Source organism: Ailuropoda melanoleuca, chromosome 6 (assembly GCF_002007445.2).
Source record: "Ailuropoda melanoleuca isolate Jingjing chromosome 6, ASM200744v2, whole genome shotgun sequence".
Lineage (NCBI taxonomy): Eukaryota > Metazoa > Chordata > Mammalia > Carnivora > Ursidae > Ailuropoda > Ailuropoda melanoleuca.
The window spans coordinates 1412321-1425665 of NC_048223.1; the positions used below are offsets into that span (position 1 = coordinate 1412321).

The following is a 13345-nucleotide window of genomic DNA, read 5'->3' on the forward strand; positions in this document are numbered from 1 at the left end:
GAAAGACTGAAAATACAAGCAACAATTTCCAGTTGTTAAAGTAACTGGGTCTTCAAATTTATGCATTTAGGTAAGCCAAATATCTATGTCATTGTCTAAGTGGAACACTTTTTTTTTTTTGCATAACTCAAATGCTTTAAATCTTACACTTGTTCTTTTAGATTACCAATCCCAACTTCTGGCAGCCAGATGTTTCATAAATTAGGAAAAAAATATTGTTCGAAGGGTTCAAACCTACTGATTTAAAAAAAATTATGCATTGATATGTGATGTTTGTTAATGTGAATGTTATAAAACTCTTATTTTATTTAATTTTTCATGTGGTTATACCATGATTTTCTAACAAGATTGCTAATCTTTTGAGTCATGGATTCTTAAAATTTTTTGCATTGTTTCCTGTATATAGTAAGGACCCATTCATATCATTTGTTCATTGATTGCTTTATTTCTGTGTCTCACCTAATCAAATTGTGATATAAGCAATTTTAAGATCTTATCACTTAACCTAGTATCAACCAAATGTCCCAGATTCCTAGTGACACCTGCCATGCTTCTGCCTATGTCAAATCCAGCTCAAGGCAACTTGACAAAATTGACTTTCTTATTGTGTGTGAGACGAAGCTACTTTGTTGATCCCAGAGGCATCTGAAATCATCATGTGAGTTAGTATTGTGGTGAAGGAATAAGTGTACCTATTGTAAATGACAATACCACATGTACCACATTTTGAAATGACATGTACCACATGTCTAAATTGTCCAATTGTACCAATGACTAAACCGGTTTAACATGTTGGGAACTGTTTCCTGTATCAAAATCCTATCTCTTTTAGCTAATTTATCTAGCCAATTCCAGATTCCTTGTAAATCTGTAGTAAGTTTTTTTTTTTTGCTTCTACTATCAAAAATTAATAATGGAATCATTAGAAATTGTTCTTATAATTTTTACTCAGGAATAGGATTTTAAAAATCTCAACAGTGAAATACCATACTTACTACCATGACTACTTACCAACTCAGCATTGTTCGTTGTGAGTTTATAATCATAGGAATAAGGGTAGAGCAGCATTTGGGAGTATGAGTGGATTGTCAGATATGCTTTGATGGAAGAGAGGTTGCTGCGGATGAAATTAGCCACGGCCTTTGTCTCTTTTTCGGACTCTGCAGCAGGTCCACAGTAAATTTCATCACAGGGGTCTCGAGAAGCTCCGAGTTCTAGAAAAATAGGTTTTTAATGGAATGGTCACCTACTGAAGTTATCACAAGGCATGTTTCAAACTTTCAAATTAGAAAGTTAAAAATAAGCTGTTTTCACAGGAGTCCTTGTGATAATGTATGTATGTACATATTATAAAGCATGCATGCATTTAGTCATAAGATTAGGGTGGTATGTTTTTAAGCTAATGGGGTAAAAGTTGCATGTGAAATCATCAGTGTGTCCCTGTGTAGTAATATACAATGAGATCAATATAGTGTAAAAAAATTAATAAGTAGTGGACAAACTAATATCCATGAGAAATTTCCTTACTACTGTAATCATTTTCTGAAAGTTAAATTACAAAATTAAGATTATATCACAGTTTCATTTAAATAATTCTTTAATGACTATGTCTTCTAGATTATACATTTTGATGTAGTAGGATTATGTCTGGATTGCTCAGTCTTATGTTTCCAGCACCTAACACAGCTGGGAACACAATAGAGCACACAATACATTTTTTTGAGTGAATAAATAAACTGTTTATTGTCTGTGCTTTCAGAAAGTTAGAATTCTAAAATATAAAACTTTACATTTTTTCTTATTTTAGACACTGTTGTGTTTTCCTGTGTTATTTTTCCTCCTGTGCTTTCCAACAGATGCTTGCAAAATGGTCAGTCAGATACTTACCGCACCAGCCAGCATCAAAATTTCTGTTGGGGTCTGTGCCAATGCAGGTAGTTCCAGCCTGGGTGGAGCGGGTCTTTCTCCACATTCGGTTCTGAAAGTGGATTATGTGGTTAGCCAAGTATAATAGAAAGTGGGTTGGTTTAAATTTCATCAGGCCCTCTCGGTATTGGTTCATATACCTTGGTCCAGGTGTAGACGTAGCCGTCGATATTGAACACAGGCAAGACATAAAAGTCTAACTTGTCGAGAAGTTCTGTCATTTGGATCTCTTGTCCATAGGTGCGAATAGCCTATGTATGAATTAGGAAGAGAATTTCATGTAAGTATGAAATGTGTGATGCTACTAAAATTTACATAGACTGGATGAATATTGACTTTGGTAATGAAAGCCATGTCCTCTATTGAGGTAGACATTATTAATATTTAAAAGGCAGTTAGCAAACTATTACCCATAGTTTTGGTTAAAATAGTTGTTTTTATTTTTTTATTATTTTTATTTTTTAATTTTTTTTAAAGATTTTATTTATTTATTTAGCAGAGAGAGAGACAGCCAGTGAGAGAGGGAATACAAGCAGGGGGAGTGGGAGGGAAAGAAGCAGGCTCCCAGTGGAGGAGCCTGATGCAGGGCTCGATCCCAGAACGCTGGGATCACACCCTGAGCCAAAGGCAGATGCTTAACGACTGAGTCACCCAGGCGCCCCTAAAATAGTTGTTTTTAATTCTTCTCTGTTTCCAGGATATTCCATTATATCCATATATAACTCACATAACTATTTATTCGACTTTTTACTTTAAAGATTAACAAAGATTTAATAAAATTATAGACTTTTGAGAAACATACATATATTCACTTATTTTGCAATAATACTGCAATAATTTTTTTTTTCAAAGTGAGTAGGATATGAGGGTAAGACCTATTCTTAGTAAGTAAGGAATGTCTACGGATGGCTGTGCATGTTTCCAATATCATCTAGAAATTTATTTAAGTTTTGTGAAACCTCCTGTAGATGGTCTCACTAGAGAGAGTGTCCAGTAAGGAAGAAGAGTGAGAAAGCCTCCCATTATGAAGTGAGCTCACACTGATGGATTTTGGATGGCTGTCACCTAGGCTCCAGGCTGCGTAATAATGAAAGTATCCTTCTTACTCCTCTATATTAAGTAGGGAATCCTGTAAGGAGACTAGTTCTCCCTGCTAAGTAATGTGGACGTTTCTCCATGAATGAAGGACTTCATACTCATTTATTATGTTCTCTTAGTCATAGTTCCTCAGCCCCAGGATCATATTAAACTTAAATTCAACTCTTTCCTAGGTTTTCTTGAATAGACTTTAAAATATTTAAGGCTTCTATATATTAATAGTTTTTTTATACTTTTTGTGACTCTATACATGTGTATTTATTACAATAACACATGATAAAATAAGTGATTTTTAGGCTGAAGGAGCCATAGAACCACATTCTAATCTTGGAGATAACCAAAGTAGTGATAAGTTTTTTTCCTTCTAGAGGGCAGATGTGAGATATCCATTGAAGTTAAATGGTTCTAATTGGATACATAACATGTCTAGAAACCAAAACCATCACAAATAGATACAGAAGTGTTTCACACTTCAGTATTTTAAACTTCTAATTTTGAAGTAATTTTAGACTTAGAGAAGAGTTGCAAATTCAAGGAGTTCCCATATACCCTTCACTCAGCTTCCCCTAATGTTATTGTCTTACTTAACTGTGGTACAATGATCAAAGTGAAGGAATTAACATTGGTGCAATAATATAAGTTAAACTGTAGGTTTTATTTAGAGTTCACCAATTTTTCCACTGTTATCCTTTTTCTGTTCTAGTATCCATTATACAATCCCACATTGCACCGGTTTTCATATCTCCTTAGTCTCCTCTTATCTATGAGTTCCTCGTCTTTCCTTGCCTCTTGTGACTTTGACAAAGTTGAAGAGTACTGATCTGGTTACTTTGCAGAAGGTCCCTCAATTTGGGTTTCTCTCTCTCTCTCTATATATATATTGGGTTTGTCTCTCTCTCTCTCTATATATATACTTTGATTAGAGGAAGGTTATGAATTTTGAGGAAGAATACCATACAGATGATGTGTCTTTTCAGTACATAGTATCAGGGGGTATATGATACTGATTATGTCTTAATGCTGGTGATGTTATGGGTGATGTTAACCTTGATCACTTGGTTAAGTAGTTTCTGCTAAGTTTCTCCACGGTAAACTTTGCCTATGTAATAACATATATTGGGGGGGATGGGGATACTTTGAGACTGCAAATATCCTATTTTTTTTTTTAAAGATTTTATTTATTTATTCGACAGAGATACAGACAGCCAGCGAGAGAGGGAACACAAGCAGGGGGAGTGGGAGAGGAAGAAGCAGGCTCATAGTGGAGGAGCCTGATGTGGGGCTCGATCCCATAATGTCAGGATCACGCCCTGAGCCGAAGGCAGACGCTTAACCGCTGTGCCACCCAGGTGCCCCGCAAATATCCTATTTGTCTTGAAACTTTTACTAATTTTTGCATACACACATAGGCTTTCATGAAATGATTATTACTATGGTGTTCTAATGATAATTTTCTAGTTTGTTCATTCTTTGTACATCCATTAGTTGTAATTCTTCTTTAAGAAAGAGATGTTCCTTCTCTCCCTTTTATTTATTTATTGAATAATGTATCTATATCAATAATGTATCTATATACCATCAATCTCATGGATTTTTAAAAACTTCAGTTAGAGGGCTTTCATATATATCTTATCATTAGACTTATAAGGAATGACAAAAAGTATCATTTACAGTAGGGTTGCTATGTATTGTTTTCTTTTTTTTTCTGAAGTAATCAATGATTATTGTTCAGGAGATAATGATCAAGCTGGTGGCTTATCCATAATCTTTAACTTTTAAATGACCTATCTACTATAATACTGGTTAGTCTCTCCACTGAAGGTGGGTGAGAAAGTTCAAATGAGTTAAATATAAATAAATACAATTTGGTAACTGTTTTAAAATCTTACCTTATAAAGGTCTCTTGGTGAAAGTTGAAACTAATATCCCAAAACAGGAACTTGGAATTGTGAGGTTTTTTTGTGTTTTTATTCTCTTTTATTATAGCTAGATTATAAGAAATTGATTTAAATAAACAAAATACTTTCTACTTCCCTCGGCCAAAAACGATTCTACATACTGACCTCTCTCACAAACCATTGGCAAAATGCGGGGGAAATCCATTCTCTGGCATGGAAACCACAGTCCATGAAAATGGCAGGCTTATTTGGTCCAGCTTTGCCAACCTATTGCAAACAAAAGGAAAAGGGAAATTGTGATTCATCACAGTCAGGGGTTAACATTCACTACCCTTCTGGGCTTTGGATTCAACAGGTGAAACTTGACAGCAGCAAGAGATATATCCCATGATTAAATTAAAACATAATACTAGCACAGTGTGTTCTTGCCTCTAGACACAATGTTTGAGCTGAAGGCTTACATGGCTGTTTATTATTTTTATTAAGCTTGACAAGCTCATATTTTCAGAAGATGCTGATTACCCTGCTTAATTGTACTCACGTGGAGGTTATTTTCAGCTGCTATTATTAGGTGACATGACCAAGACAACTGGATGAGTAATTAGAAGTAATCATGATTGTTGCTAATCTTGTAAGAATTTTTCCTTCTCCCTCACTTACTTCTTGCCTTTTTATTTTCTTCATTAGAATTACATGACAAAAATGGCATTAGAGGACGACAGAAACAAATCGTTGATATGCTCTGTAATGTTGTCTGATAGACGTGAAGTTTATGAACCTCTTTAGCAAATGGATTTGCAAACAACATCTGGGAGAGAAGAATTTCATCAAGGTGGGTGATCATTTACATTGCTTACAGGAATGTGGGTAAATTTATAGGACTTCTCTTATTTTATTGCATTTTCCTTTTGAATAAATCAAAATAATGATTTAAAAATCCACATATGATAAAAGAAGCTGGGGAATCTGTTTGATTCCCTGGGGCATATAGGCAGGGAAAGAGTTATAACAATGTTTGGGATAAGCATGTCTGTGAAACAGATGTTAATGTGTTAGAATTCATTGATTAAAAGCCTTCAGAGATGGCAAGGTCATGGGTAAAAATGATTACCTTGAGGAGGTACATAGTGCGTCCTTCAAATGTGGTTCCAATGGCACTGCGAGAGATGAGGTCTGGATTCTCACTGGTGACTTGTTGAGTCCAAGCCTCTATCTACCAATGCAACCATTTGTAGATTAATGTGCCATTCTTAGTTCAATTCCCACAGCAATGTCTGTCTATATCATTTGCACATCATACCGTTTTCCATCTGTTGTACTTCTTATAACTGTGTCCAGTTGCACGGACCTGGCTGTCAAACTGACCTTCCAACGCAGATCTCAGGTTGCTTATCAATACCCTGCAATAAACCAAAGGAGGTGCTCCTGTGAACATTAGAGTATTTCCCAGTGAACATATGCAAAAAACCAGAGTCACTGCTTTAGTAAATTGTGCAATACTTTCTCCACGGAGTCACATGTGTCCTCTGAGTGTTCCTGATGCCCTTCAACCCGAGCTGCTCATCACAAAGAGTGAATATATCACTGGAGAGTGCAAGCAGGGCTGGACCTTTCTCCGCCTAAACTTGACATAGTTAGGTGTCCTTGGACCCTAAATTCAGAAAGTGATTTCCTCTGGTACCTGGGGCTTTCTGGAATAGGGCCTTGGGCTGCCACACAAAAGTTATGCACTTGAGCCCTATCTGTGGACTTTCTTCCTCAGGACTCTCCTGGTTTTAGCACTAAATGTCCCATGTCCCAGGAACCAGTTGGTCCCAGGTAAACTGGGACAGTTGGCCACTTGAGAGCCTTTCTCTAGGTTTTGAGAAAAATATCTTGAAAGGTGGAAATTCAGAAATATTAATAAACTAAAAATTTATTAGGCAAAAAATGCTGGGTTTAAAGAACTAGTTTCTGCTTGCTTGTCTTTTGGTTGTTTTAAAGTAACCAAAGAATTGTTCTGAAGCAAGGTAGTATGAAAATTGGTGATAGACCTTCGAGGCCTGCTTATTTCTATAAATGATTGTTCAGGTGAAAGTTTCTTTTATTATTATTATTTTTTTTAATACTATTTTTTTATTATGTTAGTCACCATACAGTACACCCCTAGTTTTTGATGTAAAGTGCCATGATTCATTACTTGCGTATAACACCCAGTGCACCATGCAATACGTGCCTTCCTTACTACCCATCACCAGCCTATCCCATTCCCCCACCCCCCTCCCTTCTGATGCCTTCAGTTTGTTTCCCAGAGTCCATAGTCTCTCATGGTTCATTCCCCATTTATGGAACATAAGAAGTAGGAAGATCGGTAGGAGAAGAAAGGGAAGAAGAAAGGGGGGAGTAAACAGAAGGGGGAATGAACCAGGTGAAAGTTTCTATTATAAAAGCAGGCCAGAAGGTGTGGACATGTGTGACTTCATTTGTCTTTGCTATTGTTGAGTGAAAGATATGTTCCAAAAGGACAAAATTTTATGAACATTAATGTCCTTGATCACAGCATTGTGAATATTATGGGCAGAAACTAGTTTGGAGAAACTTCTGTTATCCACAGTCAAGCCTTGAAATGTTTTTATCTGACACACAGAGAATTGCAGCCACACATCAAAAAGTCTACTTCTCCTCTGGCTGCCCCAAGGGCATTCTGATGAAGTATGTCAGGGACATCCTCTGAACCTCCCTCCCCGTCTCTCCTTCATTTGGTTAACTTGGGAATGAACTTGTGTCTATTTATGGAAAATGCAATAAATTAATACTAAATGATATTTTCCTCCTAGCAAGAGGCAAATACTGTCTTAAGGTCTTAACTGTCTTAAGGTGGTATTAGAAAGAAAAGGGAAAAGGAGAAGATTTAAAAATTTAGCTCGTAGAAAGAAAATTTCTCCTTGAGCAGCCATTAGTACTTTGTTAGTGTATTAGTTTCTATGGCTGCTGTAAATTACCACAAATGTGGTGGTGTAAAACAATATGAATTTATTATTTTATAGTTCTGTAGGTTAGAAGTCCAATACGGGTCTCACTGGGCTCAAATCAAGGTGTCAGCAGGGAGGTGCTTCTTTCTAGAAGCTCTAGGGGAGAATCTGACTCCCTGTCCTTTCCAGTTGCTAGAGGCTGCTCACATACCTTGGCTCTTTGCCCTTCTCTTTTAACTTTGAAGCCGGCAACAGCAGCTCGAGTCCTTTGCACGCCACACCGCTCTGACCCCCTCTTCTGCCTCCCGCCACCACTTGTAAGGACGCTGTGATCATGTTGGACCTATCTGGACAATCTAGCCCAATCTATCTATTTTAAGTTCCGTTGCTTAGCAACCTTAATTCCATCTACAAGCCTAACTCTTTTTTGCCATGTAATGTGATATATTCAGGTGTTCTGGATGTAGACATTTTGGGCAGGACCACCATTCTGCCTGCTTCAGTTAGGCACTGTTACTATAACAATGATTATAGTAAGTGCTATAATTATATCCAACACCCAAATTGGATTGTTAGGGGATAGGGCAGAAATAGAAGGAATCCAGAATTAGGGATCAAAAGGTCAGGGGTCAGAGTTTTGCTTAACTTGTAAGTTGGCGTCAGAAAAATCATTTAATCTCTGGGCCTTACTTTTATAATTTTTAGAATGGGGCATTTGATTAGCTGGCATGATATGTTCTTTTCAATTTTAAAATGCAGTGACTTGACTCAAATCTGTAGGCTTTGGTCATAGTTGTCTTTCAAGGTTTATGAAAAAAAATTTAAACTGAAATTGCTGGTTACCATAAACTTCATAAACTCCAGGAAACACCTAAAATAGATAGTTTAGGAAAATGATTTTCAAATATAACATTTATAAAAACTAAAAACAAAAAAAAAATCAGAGCAAAACAAGCAAAACAAAAACCTTAACAAAAAAAATCGACTGGCCAAAATCTTAAAGAAAACAGCTATATTCCCAAATCGTGAGTTTGAAAGAACAAATCATGTGTAACAAGGATGAACTTTTCTGGCTGAATGGCAAAACTAAAACTCCAAGAGGAAATGGTAGATGACATCTACTTTCACCTTAACAAGATTTTTCATTGTCAGTGAGTACAATATCATCTCGGTCACATGGCTTGTTAGTGGGTGCCCAGAGTAAAGAAATCATCACTTAAATGCTCCCAGGCATTCTACAATCTCAAGATCTTCCATAGACAGCTGTATCTAAGACCATAACCATGGCCAGCTCTGATCTATCAGGAACCGGCTCTGAGTAGAGGGGGCAATAGACCTTCCACAGCATATTGCTATCCTTTCTCTGCACCTAATCCTCAAATTCACATTATTTAGGAGAATTAGTGACTTTGTAGGTATTAGTGTTTTGTTTGGTAGTTAGATGAGGCATTCTGTTAGAGTTATTACAATGTTAACTATTAAACCTTTACATCATTAATTAGGACAAAGAAGCAAACAAACAAACAAAACCCTGTTAAATTTAAGATGACAGCCAGGAGTAAAAGTAGCCTCTAGTAAGTTGCAAAAGAACATCAGAATGAGGTTGAAATGTGGTGCTGACTTTTGTGTGAAGGCGGGGGATTGACCTCAAATTATCCTTTCCAGCCTTGTGATTATTTGATTTTATTAGATTTAGGACAAAGCACTACTTTAGCTATATTACAAATATTACTAAATAATGAGCTTCTATTCTAGGAGATTAAAACAATGCCTCTTAATGTAATAGGGACTGCATTACAGCTCCAACATGTAGAGGCATGTACACTATTTTATACTTTTATATGTTCCTTTTATAGTGCTATCCAACTTCTTTTTTATAAACATGCAGGCAAATTAGATAACAGGGACTCCCGACAAAACAAGGAACAGAGTATCTGAGACGTAGAGGCATGACTCACTTTTCTTCCCCTTATAGATTCTTGAAAAAGGAGTATTTGGTTAGTTTCTCTACTACATGCCCATTCTTTTGAGGAACACTGGTATGTACCCCTTGCTATCCAAGGACACATTCCTGTCTTAATCTGAAATACACGGAAAAATAAGGTTACAGGAAGTTAGTAACAATCGGTCTCTCCCTGGATTGGGTAGGGCAAAGACAACCTTCCTGTAATTTGTGGGAAGGTGTTCTATGAAAGCCTGCCCATCAAAAGGTCTGTCAACGGCTTCAGAACAGTAAGTTGGAGATTTGTACCATCCAGTTCTTAGCTTTTCTGTACCTAAGGGTGCAGCATAAGCATAAAAATAGTTATTTTTCTTGGTGCACACATTCTGAATTTTTTCCCATGGTAACTCAGAAACTGGTTACAGCTGCCAAAGTGATACAAGTCTTGGTGAAGAGGGATGGAACCATGGAAAAATCTGCAAAGCTATTTTGGTGGAACTTGTGCAGTAGATGGTTCCTGTTGGATATAAACACAACTACAAATTCTTGCCGGCAGGAAACTGTCTAAATACAAATTAGTTACCATAAGAGGTCATAATGGTATGCACAGGGACTGCTTACAGCCCCAGCAAGGATATTGCTGGTGTGCTTCTCCAGGATTTCTAGGGACTTATTATTATTTAATACTTAGAAAATTGTATGCTACAAGTGTGCTAAGTAGCAAACAGAGAAGCAAAAATTAATAAGAGCCTAGCTCTTGGGGAATATCCTATATTCTAGATGAGACAGCATTCATACCCAATTCCCAAAAAGTTTATCCACTAAAAAAGGATGTGAATTTTCCACCCAGTAAAGGGAGATTGATATGTGATTAGAAGCCATTTTACTACTTTGTGATATAGGTAGAATTAGGACATCATTCAGGTAGCTAGGGTTAGCTTATGGTCTCTGATCTTCCTTTTGTTTTTCTGAAAGAATTATGAAGAAACGGTCATTTAAAAAAATATTACTGAAGGCTCCTAGAGGCTAGGGTTTTAGCAGTTTTAGTGTAATAAGAAGAGCAAAAAGTCACAGACATGAATCTTAATCAAATTTTGAAAATTAACTGTGTTATATCTTTGTTTTAAAAAGACAGTCAATCCTTAAGGTCACGTTTTGACACTTCCCTCAGGCAAAAGCAGATCGCTAAGCTATATGAAGCATGATAGTGGGGTTAAACAAAACAGTTTCTGTTGACCTTTAAAAAATGTATCATTTTCCTTTTTGTACAATAGTAAACCACAGCAATAGTAATATCAGTTGCAATTTATGTACATATTGTTTTAGTTCATCTTCACAGTCCTTTGAGAGAGGCATTGTATCTTCATATTATGGATAAGGAAACTGAAATTCAGAAAAATTAAGCAAATTATCTAAGGTCATACATTCAGGAAGTTAGAGTCAGGATTTGAATCTGGTCTGTTATTTTTCCAGAACATTTACTTGTTGTGTTATGTTTTACCACTTCTCCTGATGAGGTACAGACGTTATAGGTAACAATTCTGACATCTTCACTAGCATAAATACTGTTCGATATTTTTAAGATGTAAAAAACAGGAGAAAATTTCTGTTAAAAATTTTTGAGTTACATTTACTCAAAATATAACGAAGTCTTGAGCTTGTGGTGGGGCGTTGTTGGATAAACATTTGAATGTTCAGGAGTGGAGCTTGACACTGCCTCTTTGCTTCTTACTGATCCGCTCCCCAGGCGGAACAACTCTGTTTTGGATGGAAGACCTCATTTCTTTCTTCCCTCTAGGGCAAATTTCTCCAGGTTAACATGGTCTCTCTCAGTTCTAAGCTTACCATATAGTCTGGTCTCTGCCTAGAGTATGATTTTTTTCTTTTCTTTGACTAACTCTGGCTCATCTTTAAGTTCTCAGCTGAAGCCTCATTTCTTCTGGTGGCCTTCCCTGATAGCCTAGAGCTGGTCAATTCCCCTGTGTCTCTAGTTCTTAACTCTTCTTGACATCTGTTACACAATTTTGCAATTCTGTGTTTAAAGTCTATTTTCCTTTGAAGGAAGTGGGGCCATATCTGTCCTTTTTGGTGCTTGATATATAGTAAGTAGGCACTTACTGTCTATTTGTTTGATCAACAACGGACAACTGCTTCTACTTAGGAAGACATTCTCATCTGAAAAGGCTTACATGGACCAGTGTGGTATTTGGGGAGAGGAGACATGGGGTGATCACCTTAGCCAACTCTGTTCTAGGCCTTTGGGGAATCACTTTCCTTTCTTTTAGTCCTTCTCTCCATGACTTCTACCATTAGAAATAGTGGTGGGGCCGTGGGGGGTAAAAGGACAGAAGAACCATTCAGTCTGGCCCTAATCTTGTCCTTAATCTACAGGATATGAGGAAGAAAAACAAAACTGGAGGTATAACAATTCCAGATTTCAAGTTATATTACAAAGCAGTAGTAATTAAAACAGTATGGTACTGGCATAAAAATGGACACATAGATCAATGGATTATAACAGAAAACCTAGAAATAAACCCACAATTATATGGTCTATTAATCTTTGACAAAAGAGGAATGGATATACAATGGGAAAAAGACAGTCTCTTCAACAAATGGTATTGAGAAAACTGGACAGCTACCTCAAAAGAATGAAACTGGATCACTTTCTTTCACCATACACAAAAATCTAGCGTGAGATCCAAAAGCATAAAATTCCTTGAAGTGAGCACAGGCAGTAATCTCTCTGACATCAGCTGTAGCAACATTTCTCTAGCTATGTCTCCTGAGGCAAGGGAAATAAAAACAAAATAAACTATTGGGATTATATCAGAGTCAAAAGTTTCTGCACAGTGAAGGAAATAATCCAAACTAAAAGGCAGCCTGTGGAATGGGAGAAGATATTTGCAAATGACATATCTGATAAAGGGTTAGTATCCCAAATGTATAAAGAACTCTGATACAACTGAATACTGAAAAAGCAAATAATCCAATTAAAAGATGGGCAGATGACATGAACAGATATTTCTCCAAAGAAGATATCTAGATGGACAACAGACACATGAAAAAATGCTCAGTATCACTCATCATCAGGGAAATGCAATCAAAACTGCACTGAGATACCACCTCACATCTATCAGAATGGCTAAAATCAAAAACATAAGAAACAGTAAGTGTTGGCGAGGATGTGGAGAAAAAGGAACCCACTTGTACTGTTGGTGAGAATGCAAATTGGTGCAGCCATTGTGGAAAACAGTATGGAGGTTCCTCAAAAGTTTAAAAATAGAACTATTCTATGATCCAGGAATCACACTACTGGGTATTTACCCCTCAAATACAAAAATACTGGTTCAAAGGGATACATGTACCTCTATGTTTATTGCAGCATTATTTAAAATAGCCAGATTATGGAAGCATCTCAAGTGTCCATTGAGAGATGAATTGATATAGAAGATGTGGCCACAAAAACAGACACATCGACCAATGGAACAGAATAGAGAACCCAGAAATGGACCCTCGGCTCTTTGGGG

General features: G+C 36.7%; 1 protein-coding gene and 1 long non-coding RNA gene across 2 annotated transcripts in view; one reads left to right on the forward strand and one right to left on the reverse strand.

Moving 5' to 3' along the window:
- LOC109490810 overlaps positions 1-6073 on the forward strand; it is a 66380-nt gene extending 60307 nt beyond the window's left edge. Inside the window, exon 3 of the long non-coding RNA XR_002144204.2 lies at positions 5610-6073. This is a non-coding gene — a long non-coding RNA (uncharacterized LOC109490810). The remainder of the gene's footprint in view (positions 1-5609) is intronic.
- The window catches only part of CPB1 (carboxypeptidase B1), a 35157-nt gene that overhangs the window by 13940 nt on the left and 7872 nt on the right, over positions 1-13345 (reverse strand). The window contains exons 4-9 of the mRNA XM_019807787.2: positions 6223-6322; positions 6034-6135; positions 5088-5189; positions 2067-2177; positions 1888-1978; positions 1012-1214 (exon numbers count right to left, since the gene is read on the reverse strand). Coding sequence (XP_019663346.2) covers positions 1012-1214; positions 1888-1978; positions 2067-2177; positions 5088-5189; positions 6034-6135; positions 6223-6322 — 709 coding nt within the window. The remainder of the gene's footprint in view (positions 1-1011; positions 1215-1887; positions 1979-2066; positions 2178-5087; positions 5190-6033; positions 6136-6222; positions 6323-13345) is intronic.